This window comes from Pelophylax lessonae, assembly GCF_965119305.1.
Source record: "Pelophylax lessonae genome assembly, chromosome: 4".
Lineage (NCBI taxonomy): Eukaryota > Metazoa > Chordata > Amphibia > Anura > Ranidae > Pelophylax > Pelophylax lessonae.
In genome coordinates, this window is record NC_138771.1 from 200690113 (window position 1) to 200706459 (window position 16347).

Sequence of the window (16347 nt, forward strand, 5' to 3'; positions counted from 1 at the left end):
AGGAAGTTGTTTGACATCCATACTGGCAGATTGTAGATTAGTATTGCACAAGGAGACTGGGGGAGATTGGGGGGGGGGCTAATGAGTAACGATTTGGGATTTGTCTGCAACGAAATAGTATTGGAAACCATGTGAGTTTTTAGCTGACCAAGGATAGAAGTGTAAATCGAGAATCCCCTTGGGGGTGTTAGGCGTTCTAGGAGATTGGAGATATATAGGAGAAAGGAGATGAGTCTTAGGTGTACACTGATGGGGTATAATTGAGTAGTTGTGTGGGAATGGGTTCCAGAGGCAGATGGTCAGGTGGGTATCCGAGAAGTTTATCAACCTCAAAGAAGCATGTTGTTTGTGGTGGTATAGATGATATGTTAATTGGGGGAGATAACTGGACAGTAGCAATTTCATTACGAATTTCAGCTGTCTTGTTTTTTAAATGACTGACAATGTCCTGGGCAGCGAATAAGTTGGTAGGCGCCAGCAGTGGAGGATGGAGTAGTAAAGTTTTTAAAGTTAGAAAAAAGTTGACGAGGTCTGAATGCAGGAGTGTAATAAAAGTGATAAAACTGGTCTGTTTGGCAGCATGAAGGGAGAAATTATAATTTATAAAGACCACTTTATACAGGGAAAGGCTTTCAGGGACCTAGTTTTACACCACACTCACTCAAGAGCATGAATTATATAATTTGACACTTTTGGTGTCAGCTGTTGTGTGGTATCTGTTTGCTAGGGTTAAAGTGGTCGGGGGCCTGTTTCTGCATTTAGTGAGGGGAGCCCAGTGAGGATGGGTTGAGCTGTTGAAGACAGAAGTGTCTTAGAGGCTGTGTCCGTAGCAGAATAGAGAAAAGACGGGTTGAAGTGGAGAAAGCATCTACGGGTAACTGTTTGCTGCTTCAAAGAAAAGAAGGTTGAAGACAAGAGTGTGAAACTGACAAGGTTGTGATGGAAGAGAAGAAAAGGATGTTGGAGAGAGGTTGCAGGGAATGCAAAGGAGGGGGAAAACAAAGTCTAGTGTGTTACCGTCCAAGCGAGTAGGAGTGTGTATCTGTTCTGTTGGGTCAAAAGATGAGGTTTAGTTAAGAAACCAAGTAGCTGTTGTGTAGTATCATTACCTGGATGTTAAATTCACAATGAAAATTTCCACTTTTACTAAAGCAATGTTTTGAAAGTGTATATTTCTTCAGTAAATCTATTTCACTACGATTTAAATCGCAAAAGTGTTCACCCCAGAGATCAGAAAATAAATGTGAACATTTACAAAACTTGAAAAACTTTGTTGAACAGATCATCTATGTCACTTTGACAGCTTTAGCTGATTGGTATTAAAACATCTGTGAATTCTCTTTCAGTAATTAAAAAAAAAAAATATATATATATATATATATATATATATATATATATATATATATATATATATAAAATATCCAGTTTTACAGAAGTCTTGATATGCCTATATTTTAGGATGGTGCATTTGTCTTGTGTTTGGCCATTATTTTTCTCATTAGTGTTTTAGGGTTTCGTTACTGTTAGTTTGCAGGAATATTATCTGCTGCACAGCAGTATGTAAAAATAAAAATGTTCTATCACAGCTTATTGATCTAAACATGAAAGGTATTTTCCTTTAATTCTGTATGTGTATTACATTATTATTATTATTAAGGTTCTTATATAGGGCTGTCAATTTACACAGCGCTTTACATATACATTCACATACATATACATTGCTACATTACTTTTATTTTATTGTCATAAATGCTATTGTCTATTTCAGAGAATCAAGAATATAGCAGTGATGAGGAAGGATCATTACAAAGCCCAGGAACAGAAGGCAGGTATGTTATGAGACATGATACATGTAACTTAAACATGTTAACGGTAAGATGCAGCCAAAATTTTAAAAAGTGTGGGATAGGCTAAATTAACCAATATTACCATCATCTTGAATCGGTTGTTTCTTTGCTCTCTTCTTTTGTTTTTACAGCACTGGCACTTCATCTGTCATGAAGGTCCCAGTATTGATGTTTGCTATTTGAATTTTTAGAGGGGGGTGGTTACAACTTCAACAATCTGCTTCCTCTTCCTATCTCTCCGACACTGGGAGATGCAGCCATGCTTGTTAAAAGGTCACACACCTAAGCAGTAGTAACCAAGTTCAGGCACAGTAGTATTCTTCTGAATAAAAGTGGAAAAAATATAGAAGTAGCATAGACCTAGCTGAATCTAGGGGTGGAGGTGGTGTTGGGGAGGGCTGTCCCCGCTCTCCCCCCCATCCCAGATTTCAGTAGCACCCCCCTTCATGGACTCTGGCCACTGAGCTCCTTCTCACATCCACACACTGCACAGCTCGGCCTTCTTACACAGCTGAGATCAGATTCTCTTACAGACAGCCTCTATCTGCACAGCGTGTAGCTGGCTGCTATGTTGCAGTTCTGTCCTGAGAAGTTCCCACAGTGTACAGATTGAGGCTGTCTGTAAGAAAATCAGATCTGAGCTGTGGGCTTAGAATCATGCTGTCTGGAGAGTATGAGGGAGGGGGAGAGTAGCTGCTACTGTTTTAAGTCTCAGGAGCACAGAGACAGCCAATAACTAACATCAGTGACGCAGAGGAGAAAGAACGGGGGGGAATGCCACACGTTATTGTCAGTATGTGAATTCAGGGCAGACTGTAGCCCCCTCCCACAGGTCATTGAACCTTTCAGATGCTGGACCTTGAGAGTGCCTGCACCGCTAATGTCAGGAGCTGCATGCAGGTTTAGGAGATATTCATTTTACCAACAGGTAAGCCTTAATATAGGCTTACCTATGGGTAAAAATCACCAAACTGCTTTTACAACTGCTTTAAGTGAAAATTAGGGGGAAAAGCCTGCAAAAAGGAAATCAGAGTGGCTACCACATGTAAAGACTGTTCATCTGCAATATATTATATTTTTGTTTTTGTGCTCAGTTACTCTTGAGGGCCCATTCACACTGTCCGCATGCTAAATTTTAGCATGCAGGCACCTGTCAGTTTTAAGCTGTAGTGAGGCATGGTAAGAGGTGGATGTGTTGTGCATTTTTTCACATCACACAATGTAACTTTATTTGAAGTGAACAAAGTGACACTTCATATCGCTGCACAGCAGCGACAATGTGCATGTATGGTGACATGCAGTGCCTACCTGTGCACAGGGATAAAATGCAGCATGTCTGTATTTTTTGCAGCTCACTGCACTGCCCCTCTGGGCTTTATTGCAGTGTGAATGGAACACAAATAAAACCATAGTTCTCTATATTCCCTAGTAGTGACTGGCATTCATCCAGTGTGGAAAAATGCCAGTCAGCGCACTATGTGTAAATGAGCCCTCCCGAGTTTTGGGCTGGCTCGCTTCAGCCTAAAATGGACCGCTGTCTGCACACTAAAACGGAGTGTTAGGCCTCTTTCACACGGTCCGCCTCCGTAGTGGAGTGCGGAGAGGGAGGTGTCACAGCCCCCGCTGCCCTCTATGGGGGATCGGATGAGAGCGGACCGCCTGTCCGCTCTCATCAGATCCGATCCGATCACTGAACGGATGGAAAAATAGGGTTTCCATCCGTCCAGATTTCACGGACAGGATCGGATACGGATGGCAACGGGTGTCAGCGGAGGTGTCTCCGCTGACATCCGCTGCCCCATAGAGCTGCATGGAGGATCCGATCAGATCCGCCTAAAAAACTGACAGGCGGATCTGATCGGATCTCCCGTGTGAAAGGGCCCTTAGGTGTGCAGGCAGTGTGAATGGGCCCTAAAGGTTAATTGAACTTTCTGAATAAGCATATGGCTACCTGTGAAATTAATTCCTTCTGGCACCTGAGAGTTTTAACTGCTTCAAAGCAAACTGCATTTATTGAGATGCTTATATGATAACCATTAACAAGCAGCTAAGTAGTAGCAAGGAGATCTAAATTTTTTTTCTTCAGTAAAATGCAAGGTCTATTAGATCATTGCCTCCTCTGCCTGTAAAAATTGCTGCATCATAATAGTTGAAAAATGTACCTGTAAGGAAAAGATTAGATTACCTGTGTTTGTCTGTCTAGGCAAGGGTGATGTCATTAAAAGTTCACAGACTGATTTCAGGTGTTTTCTAGATTTGCTTTTTAATGTCAAGTCATATGTCTTACCTGGGACATTGGCACTCTTTTGCACAGCGGTTTATTCTCATTGCAGCATTGTAGTATCTGTTCTTATTGCAGACAAAATCTTTACTAATTGTTTTGGTGCTCTAAATTTACCCTAAAAGGAACAAACCTTACAACATACAGTATTTTTGATGAGAGAAACGGCAGGGCATTAACATCACAATCTCCACCTCATCCAGTCAGAGAATACTTTGTATTAATTGAGAAAATGCAAAGTGTTCTCTCAATGTTGCCTCTGCCAAGCTGGGGTCACCTCCTATATGCACAAGCAGGCAACTTCCTGTGTTCAGCAAGTAGCAGTGCAGCTGCCTTGCACGGGGCTCAGGAGCTAATGGAGATCACTGTAAGGCCTCTTGCACATGATACTCCTGTTTGGGCGCATACTTTTTCAGACGTCTTTTTTTTGTATGCATTTGCGCACATTTTCGCACTAAAGCGTCAAAACGTATTCTCGTGTTCTGCACATTATGTGAATGGACATTTGCGAACATTTGTACACATTCGCATGTATTTGCAGACAAGGCATAAATTACTGACCAAAAAAAAAAGATTTTTTTTTTTTTTTTTCACTGAAAAATTAATGGTGCTTGTTTACGTGCCTGACCAATGTAACTATGTAAAAATATCTCAACATGGAATTCATCTTTAACAAAGTCTTGAGTTCTTTGGGTTCTGGCAAGATTCTGTTAATAGGTACAACATAGATTTGAGTCATTGCTGTAAAAAAAAAAAACTCTTGGCAAATGTTTTTCATTTTGTTGGTAAAGGAGATCCCCATACTTCTGATGCAGTGTCTTTTTTTCTGATGCTTGAGGAGGAGGACTACAAAAAATGAGGTCTGAGGAGTGGTCGAGGCGATTTCAAAATGGTTATGATCATGTGGCTCTGCTTCTTTAGACTCACGAATGTTAATACTTTCAGCTAGATGCTTGTAATTAACATAGTTTTATCATATCCGCATTTATAATTTGTGTGTAAAGTTTTTGAAAACTGTGAGTTTGAGAGGGCATTTGCTGGTCAATTAACTCAGGTTATTAGAATAGATTGGCAGCACAGTGGTTAGCACTTCTGCCTGGCAACGCTAGGGTCGTCAGTTCAAACCAAAGTTTGCATGTTCTCCCTGCACCTGTGTGGGTTTCCTCTGGGTACTCCGCTTTCCTCCCACACTCCAAAGACATGCTGGTAGGTTAATTTGCTCCTGTCAAAATTGGCCTTAGTATATGTATGTATGGGACTAGGAGACCTTAGATTGTAAGCTTCTTGAGGGCAGGGATGGATGGAAATGTACAATATATATGTAAAGTGCTGTGTAAATTGACGGCGCTATACAAGTACCTGTGATAAATAAAATGAATAAATGGTCTTACGAAATCAATTAGTGTGTAAGAGGTTTTGTCGCATGCCAGGTATCCTTATTGAACGTTCATTAGAATTCATGTTGAGGGTTGTTCTTGGAATGCTGACTGCCACAGACCTAAAACTAACTTGAGTTGCAGACTAGCGAAACACGTGCACAGAAAACAAATCTGCACGCCAATGACGTTGCTCAATTCAAAAACGTTATTCCACAATGGCAAAATGACAGTCCCTGCAAGTGGACTGCCCACTCAAAGAGTAGTGAATGGTCCAAAGGCAGGGACTGGCATTGTGAAATACAGTTTTTAAATTGAGTGACATCATCAGAGTGTGGCTGTGTGTTCTCCTCACTCTGTATTCAGAGAGTGAATGGTTCACTTGGTCTGGCATCCAATCTGTGGGAAGTTAGGAACACAGCTGCGGGCCAGAGGATAATTCCCTTTCTACTTATCGTGTAGAGAAAGGCTCTGGCTACTTATTGTTTGCATGTCTTTACAATATAGAGAATTTACATTGTAAATATGTTTTATATTCTAATTACTTGCTGCATAAAAACATTTTATTTTTTTAATTCTGTCTGTTTTAGCTCATTGTCTTCAGATCTAATGAAGCTGTGTGGTGAAGGAAAACCTAAGAACAAGGTAAGCAAACATGATTTACAAAATATTCTATTCTGCCCCACAATGGTTAAAAAATCCTACACAAATGCTTAGTATAACACAGGAAATGTTTTTTTCCTTGTACATGATTAGATGAGTAACCACTTGCCAACCAGCCGCCATACTTATACTGCAGCAGGTCGGCTCTGTCCCGCGAAACGACGTACTTGTACATCGTTTCGGGAGACAGCTAATGGGGGCACGCATGCGCTGATTGGCCACAGGGGGAGCCAATCAGCGGGTCCGGCAGATGCAATGTCCGCCGGGCACCTGCGATCGCTCCCCGTGGAGACAGAACGGCATTCTGCCGATGTAAACACAGGTCTCTGTGTTCATCCATCAAGTCCACCCCCCACACAGTTAGGGAAAGCACCCCCTAGGGACACATTTAACCCTTTAATCACCCCTGGTGTTATCCCCCTCCCTGTCAGTCCATTAGTACAGTAACAGTGCAAATTTTTTAGCATGGATTACTGTAATGTCACTGGTCCCCCCAAAAGTGTCAAAAATGTTAGGTGTCCGACCGGTCTGCCACAATGCCGCAGGCCTGCTAATAACCATCGCTGATTGCCACCATTACTAGTAATAAAAAAAAATAATAAAAATTACATAAATCTTTCCCCTAGTTTGTAGATGCGATATCTTTTGCGCAAGCCAATCAATATACACTTATTGGGATTTTTTTTACCAAAGAAGGGGAACCTTTATTCATCCGACTGTCCTTTATTCATAGAGTTCTTTGCATTGATGAAAGCTATAATGCAGCTTCTGTGAATGGAGCAGGGGGCAAAAAGGGCTGACATAGCCCACTTGATGAGGGCCTATGACAGGATCAGCGGCTGTATTACCCACTGCAGCTCTGGTAGATTACTGCTGCAAGTTTGGGGGTTTTGGAGGTTCAGAGGACTTTTTAATTTTAACTTAAATTAGCCACCAGCACATTGTCCCTTGTGTGGATTTAATAATAATACTAAACTTAGGTTCTAAAACCTAAGGATAAACCCATGTTTTTTTAATGTAGGGAAGACATGGAAACACCCAAGCCCAACATTTGCCAGCCTTATCCAGCTTCTGTGCCTTGCTAATGGTAATTATCCAGTAGGAAGGATCAAGAGGTTGGGAGTAGCTGGCATCTGCTGCAGCTGGTTGTATCTCAGAGTGACCTTGTGTTAAGTTCTCTGGGGTTGCGCTGTAGAAAACCTGACTCAAACATTTAGGCTAGGTTCACACATGTCCATTGCACTGTTTTCACTGTGAATTTCCAAAGCAGCTGTTCAGCGGTTCAGCTGCAATTTAGATGTGGATCAGATGCAAATTTTTGAAGCTGGGGTCCACTGGCACCTTTAACATTAGCTGATTGTTAAGGAGTGGGCCAAGAAGCCGGCCACTGCCTCCTTAATACCGGATGACTCATCAGCTGTCTAATGTTAAATGTTAAATGTGCTGTCCCCCCCCCCCCAATTTCTCCCTAATCAATACCAGACCCCTCTCGGAGCATGCAGCCTGGACGAGCGAGTTGTTGCTCCAATGTTATTCATTTGGAACCACCTAGAGCTGTACTATGCTAGTTATGCAAATACAGACTTTATATATATATATATATATATATATATATATATATATATATAATTTTTTTTTTTTTTTTATTTTTTTTTTTTGAATTTGCATAATCAAACCCCTGCCTCCAAATACCACATGTGAAGGCTGAGGCATATTGATAGGCTACTCTGGCCTTAGAGATTGCACTGTGTGCAGTTGGCATACCTAATGTATTTGGCATCCTGTTCTGACAGCTGCAAAATAGTTCCATGGTTCCCTCAGTTTTCATTTGTTTCTATTAATCTAAACAGGCACGAAGAAGGACCACTACTCAACTGGAGTTACTTTATGCAGATAGCAGCGAGGCAGCTTCGGATCCAGTAACGGAGGACAATGGTTTCCTCATTTCTCTTCCTCTTGTTCCTGAAGTAGAAGGAGCTCCAGCAATCGTTGAACCAAGTTCTGTTAGGGATAAGGATCCCCAACCCCCACCTTCTGGCTTACCTTCTAAAATAGGCAGCATGTAAGTCTGTGCAGTATTAACCAACACTGCTTTTCTTTGACTCTTCCTATCCATTTTATAACCATATGCATGGATTTACGAGAACTACTTGTATGTGTGCATTTAATAAAATGCATGGGGCTTTTCAATATGTACACCCACGTCTTTTTACATTTTATCCTTCAAAATATAATTTAAGTAATTATTTGTTTTACATCTCTATGGTTTAGTTGGAGTATTTAGATTAAACATGATTCTTACACGTATTGAAATGTAACGTGTTTCATACAGTTTACACATCTCCTTCAGTAGTGTCATGACAGGTAATTTGTCCCTTCTGTCAGTTTATCTTATTTATGAAAACTGCTGTTGCTAGGATTCTGTTGCTGTGCAAGACCTGCACTTTAGCACAATAAAGCAGGTAGCTCCTTTTTATTGAGTTATTATCCCACAGATAGAATATTTATATTACAAAGCTAGGCTGTATGTTCTAGTGTGAGAATATTTATTGACATGAAATTTGTAACCGACATTAAAGATCACAAAAATAAACCGTTGATTTCCCCAGAATCCATTCTGAAAGCATATGGTCTCATGCATACCATGCCAAGCAGCCTATTCAATAATGTTTGAAGTGAATGCTTTTTGCTGTGTCGCATTTCTCATTGTTTATGCCATATTCTAAATGACACCCTGAAGCAGAAAGCCACGGTTCTTTCATCTGCATCTGTATCTTGTCTTGAAGGAATGATTTTTCATAACATGGCATCCCACATCTAACGCTTGTTTCACTAGCTAATTGTTTGTTGCATGTGCGACGCTCTAAAGCTAAAATAAGCAATAATCACACAAAGCAATAACCCGTGTATGACTTCTAAACCTTTAAGAAAAATTGCACGTTAACAGGCAGCTTTTTGTCATGGCAAATGATTAGTCTTAGTACCCAGCTTGCATCAGAAGCTTATTATATTGTTGAAGATTATTGGGGACACCATTCTGCAAATTTTACGTTAAGGTAATTTTTTTTATTTTTACCATTTCAAACTTTGTGTAAAATTACTTTTTCACATCTATGGTTTTGATACTTATTTATTGGTGAAGAATGCAAAAATATAATACTATTATTCTACTAGTCTTCTTGAAGGAAGGCCGCTTCTGTTTCATTGTAAACACTGCTTTTAAGTTTCCCTCCTTATGACTGACTATTGCTGAAAGTATGACAAGCTTTTGTAATCAGCATTTCTGTGAGTTCAGAATTGTGTAGGCGATTAAAATAATGACCCTTTTGCTGTCAAATGTGATTTACTTTGTAAATTTAACTTTCAGTTATATACTAACAAGAGGTTTCATTAGACCCATATGTTTAAATGTATGTGTTTTGATTCCTATCTGCAGTAAAATTTAGTCAAACACTTCCCTCCCTTAAGCAGGCCATACATGGATCAAATTTAGGCCAGTTCTGCAGAGACTGGTCGAATATACATCCATGTGTGGTCACTGTAGTAAACAGAAGTCGATCTATTGATCGACTTCTGTTCAACTGCCCTGTCAGTATTTTCTCGCTAGATCAGCACTGCAGACTATAGGCTGCAGCACTGATCTGTGTAATCTGATTGGCAGGGAAGTCTCCCTTCTGTCCGAATACAATGACACAGCGAGGAGGATTCCCACATTCACATCAATAGGAGGAGAATAGGGCACAGTGGATGAAGAACACGCATCATTAATAAGACGATAGGTCTAGAATAGGGGCACTAAACAAAATCCATACAGATACCTGAGCTGTACTCAGAGATGGAAGCAAACTCTGGAGGGACATAAAAGAAAAAAAATAGGTGCCTCTAAGTGCAGTAAGACGCATTTATCGCGAAGTATAAGGATAAAAACACACTCACTTGGGAGATGGCAAAACAAGCTCATAATCCATAAATGTGACACTGGTACAGGGCTCTCTTCTCTTTGCTCCTCTCCAATCCTTTCCAGTGTTCAGCAGTCGAAAAGGGGGAACGGAGACACTTTAACCTCTCTGGCGGTATTCCCAAGTGTGGCTCGGGGTTAATTTTCAGTACCAAAAGCGGTAACCCAGAGCCACACCCGGGATTTACCCTGCAATGTTACTCACTTTCCCTGCGCTCCCCCGCGGTTCTCTCTGCCGTCCTCCCCAGCATCCTCACTGTCTCTCCCCATACTGTGCATGGCCGATTGCCTGCACTTGCCTTCCGGTTCCCTCCTGCGAGCGCTGCGACGGTAGGGGGTGGAACCAGGGGCAAATTCAAAAGTGTAAAATACACTAAATGTATTGATACAAAGCTGTGATCCTAACAGATCACACTGTATCATGCCATTTCAGTACAGGATTGCACCTGGTGACTTTTCCAGTGCCCTGCCTGTGCTTTTCCAGTGCTTTGTGCCTGGAAAATTTTGAACGATACAGAACACAATAGTCTAAGTTGGTGAAGTAAAATGAGAAAAATATATACATAAATATTTTTTAGAAATAGAAAACAAACAATTGGCATGTGCGTATGTATTCACCCCCTTTGTTATGAAGCCCATCAAAGCTCTGGTGCAAACAATTACCTTCAGAAGTCACATAATTCGTGAAATGATGTCCACCTGTCTGCAATCTAAGTGTTCCATGATCTGTCATTACATATACACACCTTTTTTGAAAGGCCCCAGAGGCTGCAACACCTAAGCAAGAGGCACCACTAACCAAACACTGCCATGAAGACCAAGGAACTCTCCAAACAAGTAAGAGACAATGTTGTTGAGAAGTACATGTCAGGGTTAGTTTATAAAAAAATATCCAAATCTTTGATGATTCCCAGGAGCACCATCAAATCTATTATAACCAAATGGAAAGAACATGGCACAACAGCAAACCTGCCAAGAGACAGCCGCCCACCAAAACTCACGGACCGGGCAAGGAGGGCATTAATCAGAAAGGCAGCACAGAGACCTAAGATAACCCTGGAGGAGCTGCAGAGTTCCACAGCAGAGACTGGAGTATCTGTACATAGGAGGACAATAAGCCGTACGCTCCATGGAGTTGGGCTTTATGGCAGAGTGGCCAGAAGAAAGCCATTACTTTCAGCAAAAAACAAAATGGCACGTTTTGAGTTTGCGAAAAGGCATGTGGGAGACTCCCAAAATGTATGGAGGAAGGTGCTCTGGTCTGTTGAGACTAAAACTGAACTTTTCAGCCATCAAAGAAAATGCTGTGTCTGTCGCAAGCACAACAAATTGCATCACCCAAACAACACCAGATGTTCTTCTGCAGCCCGGACTGGGAAACTGGTCAGAGCTGAGGGAAAGATGGATGGTGCTAAATACAGGGATATTGTTGAGCAAAACCTGTACCACTCTGTGCGTGATTTGAGGCTAGGACGAAGGTTCACCTTCCAGCAGGACAATGACCCCAAACACACTGCTAAAGCAACACTTGAGTGGTTTAAGGGGAAACCTGTAAATGTGTTGGAATGGCCTAGTCAAAACCCAGACCTCAATCCAATAGAAAATCTGTGCTCAGACTTGAGCCCCGTACACACGCGTCGAAAATTGGCAGGGAATTTTCGGCCAACGTCCGATCTGCCGATTTTCGGCTTGTTAGTATGATGCTTCCAACAACCAACTCCAGATTTTTTTTCGGCCGAAAAGTCGGTGTGCAGACTATAAAATTTTTGCTGGCCGTCAACACAACGGCCGATTTTCGTGTAGTCAGTACAGATTTCGACAGGGAAAAATCTGATGAGCAAGTCTGGGCATGCTCAGTGACGAAAAAACACAAAGAAAACAAACCAACACATGACATCACTTCTGAAGTAGAATTTTGTTGGCCGAGAAAATTCGTGTGCAGTCTAGGCAAATTCCAACCAACAAAACACAACTTGGACAAAAGTTGGACGATCGGTCGGCCGATAATCGTTGCGTGTGTACGAGGCTTAAGATTGCTGTTCACAAGTGCAAACCATCCAACTTGAAGGAGCTGGAGCAGTTTTGCAAGGAGGAATGGGCAAAAATCCCAGTGGTAAGATGTGGCAAGCTCATAGACATATCCAAAGCGACTTGGAGCTGTGATTGCTGCTAAAGGTGGTTCTACAAAGTATTGACTTTAGGGGGGTGAATAGTTATGCACATTGACTTTTTCTGTTATTTTTCCCTATTTGTTATTTGCTTCACAGTAAAAAAAAAATAAAAACATCTTCAAAGTTGTGGGCATGCTCTGTAAATTAAATGTTTCAAATCCTCAAACAATCCATGTTAATTCCAGGTTGTGAGGCAACAAAACATGAAAAAAAGCCAAGGGGGGTGACTACTTTTGCAAGGCACTGTATGTAGTAGGACAAAAAGTAAAATATATATAGAATTACAAAGGAACAAATAGGTTTTTTTTTTTAGGGAGAAGTTGAGTTGATCACTATTATTTTCTTCAGGACAAAGCAAACTCCCCGTGTACCAGAACCATCGCCATCATTTCGAAGAAAAACCTATGACAGAAGTGGGGAGAAGGCTGGTAAAACCAAAGAACAAAAATTGTACGTATTTTTTTGTTGGTTTCTTAAAACACCCTAATTCTATATATTATCTTACTTTCTACCTTACGCTTACTTTGCAGAATTCTATGCTCCTGTTACATACTCTTCTGATGTAGCTTTACAGACAAGACAGAAACTATTAAGTGGCACTTGACATTTTAAACATAATATTAATTGAGCCAGCTACATAGTACTCTTTAAATGTTTGTAAGTGCCAAAACTGTTTGCGCTTTGCAATTCAGATTTTTTTTGTCTGCTTTGTTTTGGATTTGGCCTCTGCATTTTTTATTAGGAACTGCCTTCATTCACTAAACTTTCTCACCATCCTAATAAACTATGGAGAGCAGGCTTGTATATCATGAGTCGTGTTAACGTACTGACCTCCATCTTTAATCACCTAACAAAGTGTACATTCTGTGTTGTTTTTTTTTTTTTTCTTTATAGCTCAGATTCTGGAACATCAGAGGCTAGTCTGTCACCTCCTTCTTCCCCTACAAGCCGGTCCCGTAATGAAAAGAATGTTTTTAGCCGTCTCACAGTTTCTCAGGGAAACTCATCATGTCAGCAGGATAAGTAAGTCACAGGACAGAATCACCCCCCCCCCCCCCCCCACTATTTAATGGGCATAAAAAAAGCAAATGGTAGCACAGGCTTCTTATAATAGACTATATTCACCTGATTGTGAAATGAAATTCACTGAAATTATTTTATTTAGAGACTCCTATTTTCAAAGTGTATTTTAACCTTTGCTGCCAATTTTGAGAACCCCCACCCCACACAATATATTTGTGTCAACATTCACACAGCATACCTAAAATTGTTAAAAAATATATTTCCTACCTTTTTAGTTGTTTCTTTTTAGCAGGATTATAAAACAAACTCTAAAAGCAGCTTGTGGTGTTCAATATACCTCAGTGTGCTTATTTAGGGACCCTTCAGGGACCAATTAAACTAAAAGAGCATTAATATACAATGCAGAACTCTTCATAAGCCTTCATATCTTTGACTCAGTAGGGCAGACATTGCACATATCCAGTATACAATTGATAATCATGGATATGCCAGGGGACAGTACAGCAAGGGTAATCATGGTAAACCTACCTCTCCAGCCCCCTGACAAACATGGAGGAGGGGAGAGTCCAGTATAACAGTAATTGTAACAGTATGTTAAATTTGTATTTTTTTTTTTTGTGTAAAGTTATGCTGTGTGAATGAGAACAAATAATAAATATAAAGTACAGGGGCATCTCCTAAAATTAGAATATCATCAAAAAGTTAATTTATTTCAGTAATTCAATTCAAAAAGTGAAACTCCTATTTTATATAGAAGTGTTATACATTGAGTGATATATTTCAAGCATTTCTGTTCATTTTGATTATTCTGGCTTACAGCTAATGAAAACCCAAAGTTCAGTATCTCAGAAAATTAGAATATTGCATAAGACCAACAAAAAAGAAAAAGGATTTTTAATATAGAAATGTTGGCCTACTGAAAAGGATGTCCATGTACAGTATAATATGCACTCAATACTTGGTCAGGGCTCCTTTTGCATGAATTACTGCATCAATGCGGCATAGCATGGAGACTATCAGCCTGTGGTACTGCTGAGGTGTTATGGAAGCCCAGGTTTTTTTTGATAGTGGCTTTCAGCTCATCTGCATTGTTGGGTCTGGTGTCTCTCATCTTCCTCTTGACAATACCCCAGAGATTATCTATGGGGTTTAGATCAGGCAAATTTGCTGGCCAATCAAGCACAGTAATACCATGATCATTAAACCAGGTATTGGTACTTTTGGCAGTATGGGCAGATGCCAAGTCCTGCTGGAAATTTAAATCAGCCTCCCCATAAAGCTGGTCAGCAGAGGGAAGCATGAAGTGCTGTATAATTTTCTGGTAGAAGGCTGCGCTGACTTTGGACTTGATAAACAGTGGACGAACGCCAGCAGATGACATGGCTCCCCAAATCATCACTGACTGTGAAAAATTCACCCTGGACCTCATGCAACTTGGAATCTGTGCCTCTCCACTCTTCCTCCAGCCTCTGAGACCTTGAACTGCAAATTAAATTCCAAATGTTACTGTCCATGGTGATTTGGGGAGCGATGTCATCTGCTGGTGTTGGCCCACTGTGTTTTATTCAAAGTCAGCGCAGCCCTCTACCAGAAAATCTTAGAGCACTTCATGCTTCCCTCTGCTGACCAGCTTTATGGAGATGCAGATTTCATTTTCCAGCAGGACTTGGCACCAGCCCACACTGCTAGAAAGTACCAATACCTGGTTTAATGATCGTGGTATTACTGTGCATGATTGGCCAGCCAACGCGCCTACCCTAAACCCCATAGATTATCTCTGGGCTGTTGTCAATAGGAATATGTGAGACGCCAGACCCAACAATGCAGATGAGCTGAAAACCACTATCAAATAAACCGGGGTTTCCAGAACAGTTCAGCAGCGCCTCCATGTCACGCCACATTAATGCAGTAATTCATGCCAAAGGAGCCCCAACCAAGTATTGAGTGCATGCTTTACTATACCTGGACATACTTTTTAGTAAGCCAACATTTCTGTATTCAAAATCCTTTTTTTTTTTATTGCTCGTCTGTAATTATCTAATTTTCTGAGCTATTGAATTTTTGGTTTTCAGTAGTTAAAAGAAATGCTTGAAATAGATCACTCAGTGTATAACACCTCTATATAAAATATGAGTTTCACTTTTTGAATAGAATTACTGAAATAAACTTTTTGATGATATTCTAATTTTTTAAAATTATAGTTGTTTTACCAATTTGTCAGAAATGGTGGAAATACACTTTTTAAAAATTCATAATAAAAAGTTGAATGTATTCTAGAATACAAGCTAAGTCTATTAATTACTTGAATATTATAATCTTTATTGAGTGTCACAAAATGAACAGTAAAAATAAAATGATACAAAGTAAAAAAAAAAGACATAAAAGAGAAACAATATGTACAGCTCCAGGATAATGGCAGATAACACAGATGTCATTCCAGTTGCCAAAATCTTCAGTACAATTGTAATATGATTTGTTGTAAAGCGTTGTGGTCAGTTATCGTGCTTTTTTTTTGGTCTCTGTATAAGGGATGTAGTTTGAACAATCTTTAGACTTTTCTGTATAGGGGCTATTCACACCCCATAAGTGGAAAGTCCTGCTAGTGAGTGGTGGTATAGACACAGTAGGAGGATGGACTTGAAAGATTAGTGATGCAAGAGGAGGAATGTAAGAATAGAGTGGATTCGGAAAGGAAAGGAGATGGGTGGTGGGGGAGCGGTATCATAGAATAAAAAGGCTCTCATGAGAGCAATAGATTTCTCAGCAAAAAAAAAACCTTTTTACTTTAAAGCCATTTTAGTTGATGTTAATTCTGGCTTAGGGTTTTGGGGTACAGTCATGGGGATAAAAATTATTATTTTGTACAATGATTTTTGGTTTAATACTTTTTTTTGTGGATCACCTGAAACTCTTCAGATTACATCCATTACTTCTATTTATTTTTTCATTTTTATTTTTGAATCAGGGTGGTTCCCTGTCTTTTGGTGGTCTCTTTTGTGGAATATTTTGTAGTGGACTGGTTTTCCTG

General features: G+C 40.3%; 1 protein-coding gene across 6 annotated transcripts in view; it reads left to right on the plus strand.

The window, feature by feature from the left end:
- The window catches only part of KIF21A (kinesin family member 21A), a 303313-nt gene that overhangs the window by 243641 nt on the left and 43325 nt on the right, over positions 1-16347 (plus strand). For 4 of the 6 annotated variants that reach the window (XM_082254436.1, XM_082254439.1, XM_082254437.1 and 1 more), the window contains 5 exons: positions 1769-1829; positions 6095-6149; positions 8018-8229; positions 12645-12746; positions 13191-13319. In XM_082254436.1, coding sequence (XP_082110562.1) covers positions 1769-1829; positions 6095-6149; positions 8018-8229; positions 12645-12746; positions 13191-13319 — 559 coding nt within the window. The remainder of the gene's footprint in view (positions 1-1768; positions 1830-6094; positions 6150-8017; positions 8230-12644; positions 12747-13190; positions 13320-16347) is intronic. The other 2 variants (XM_082254440.1, XM_082254441.1) reach the window with 1 other exon arrangement.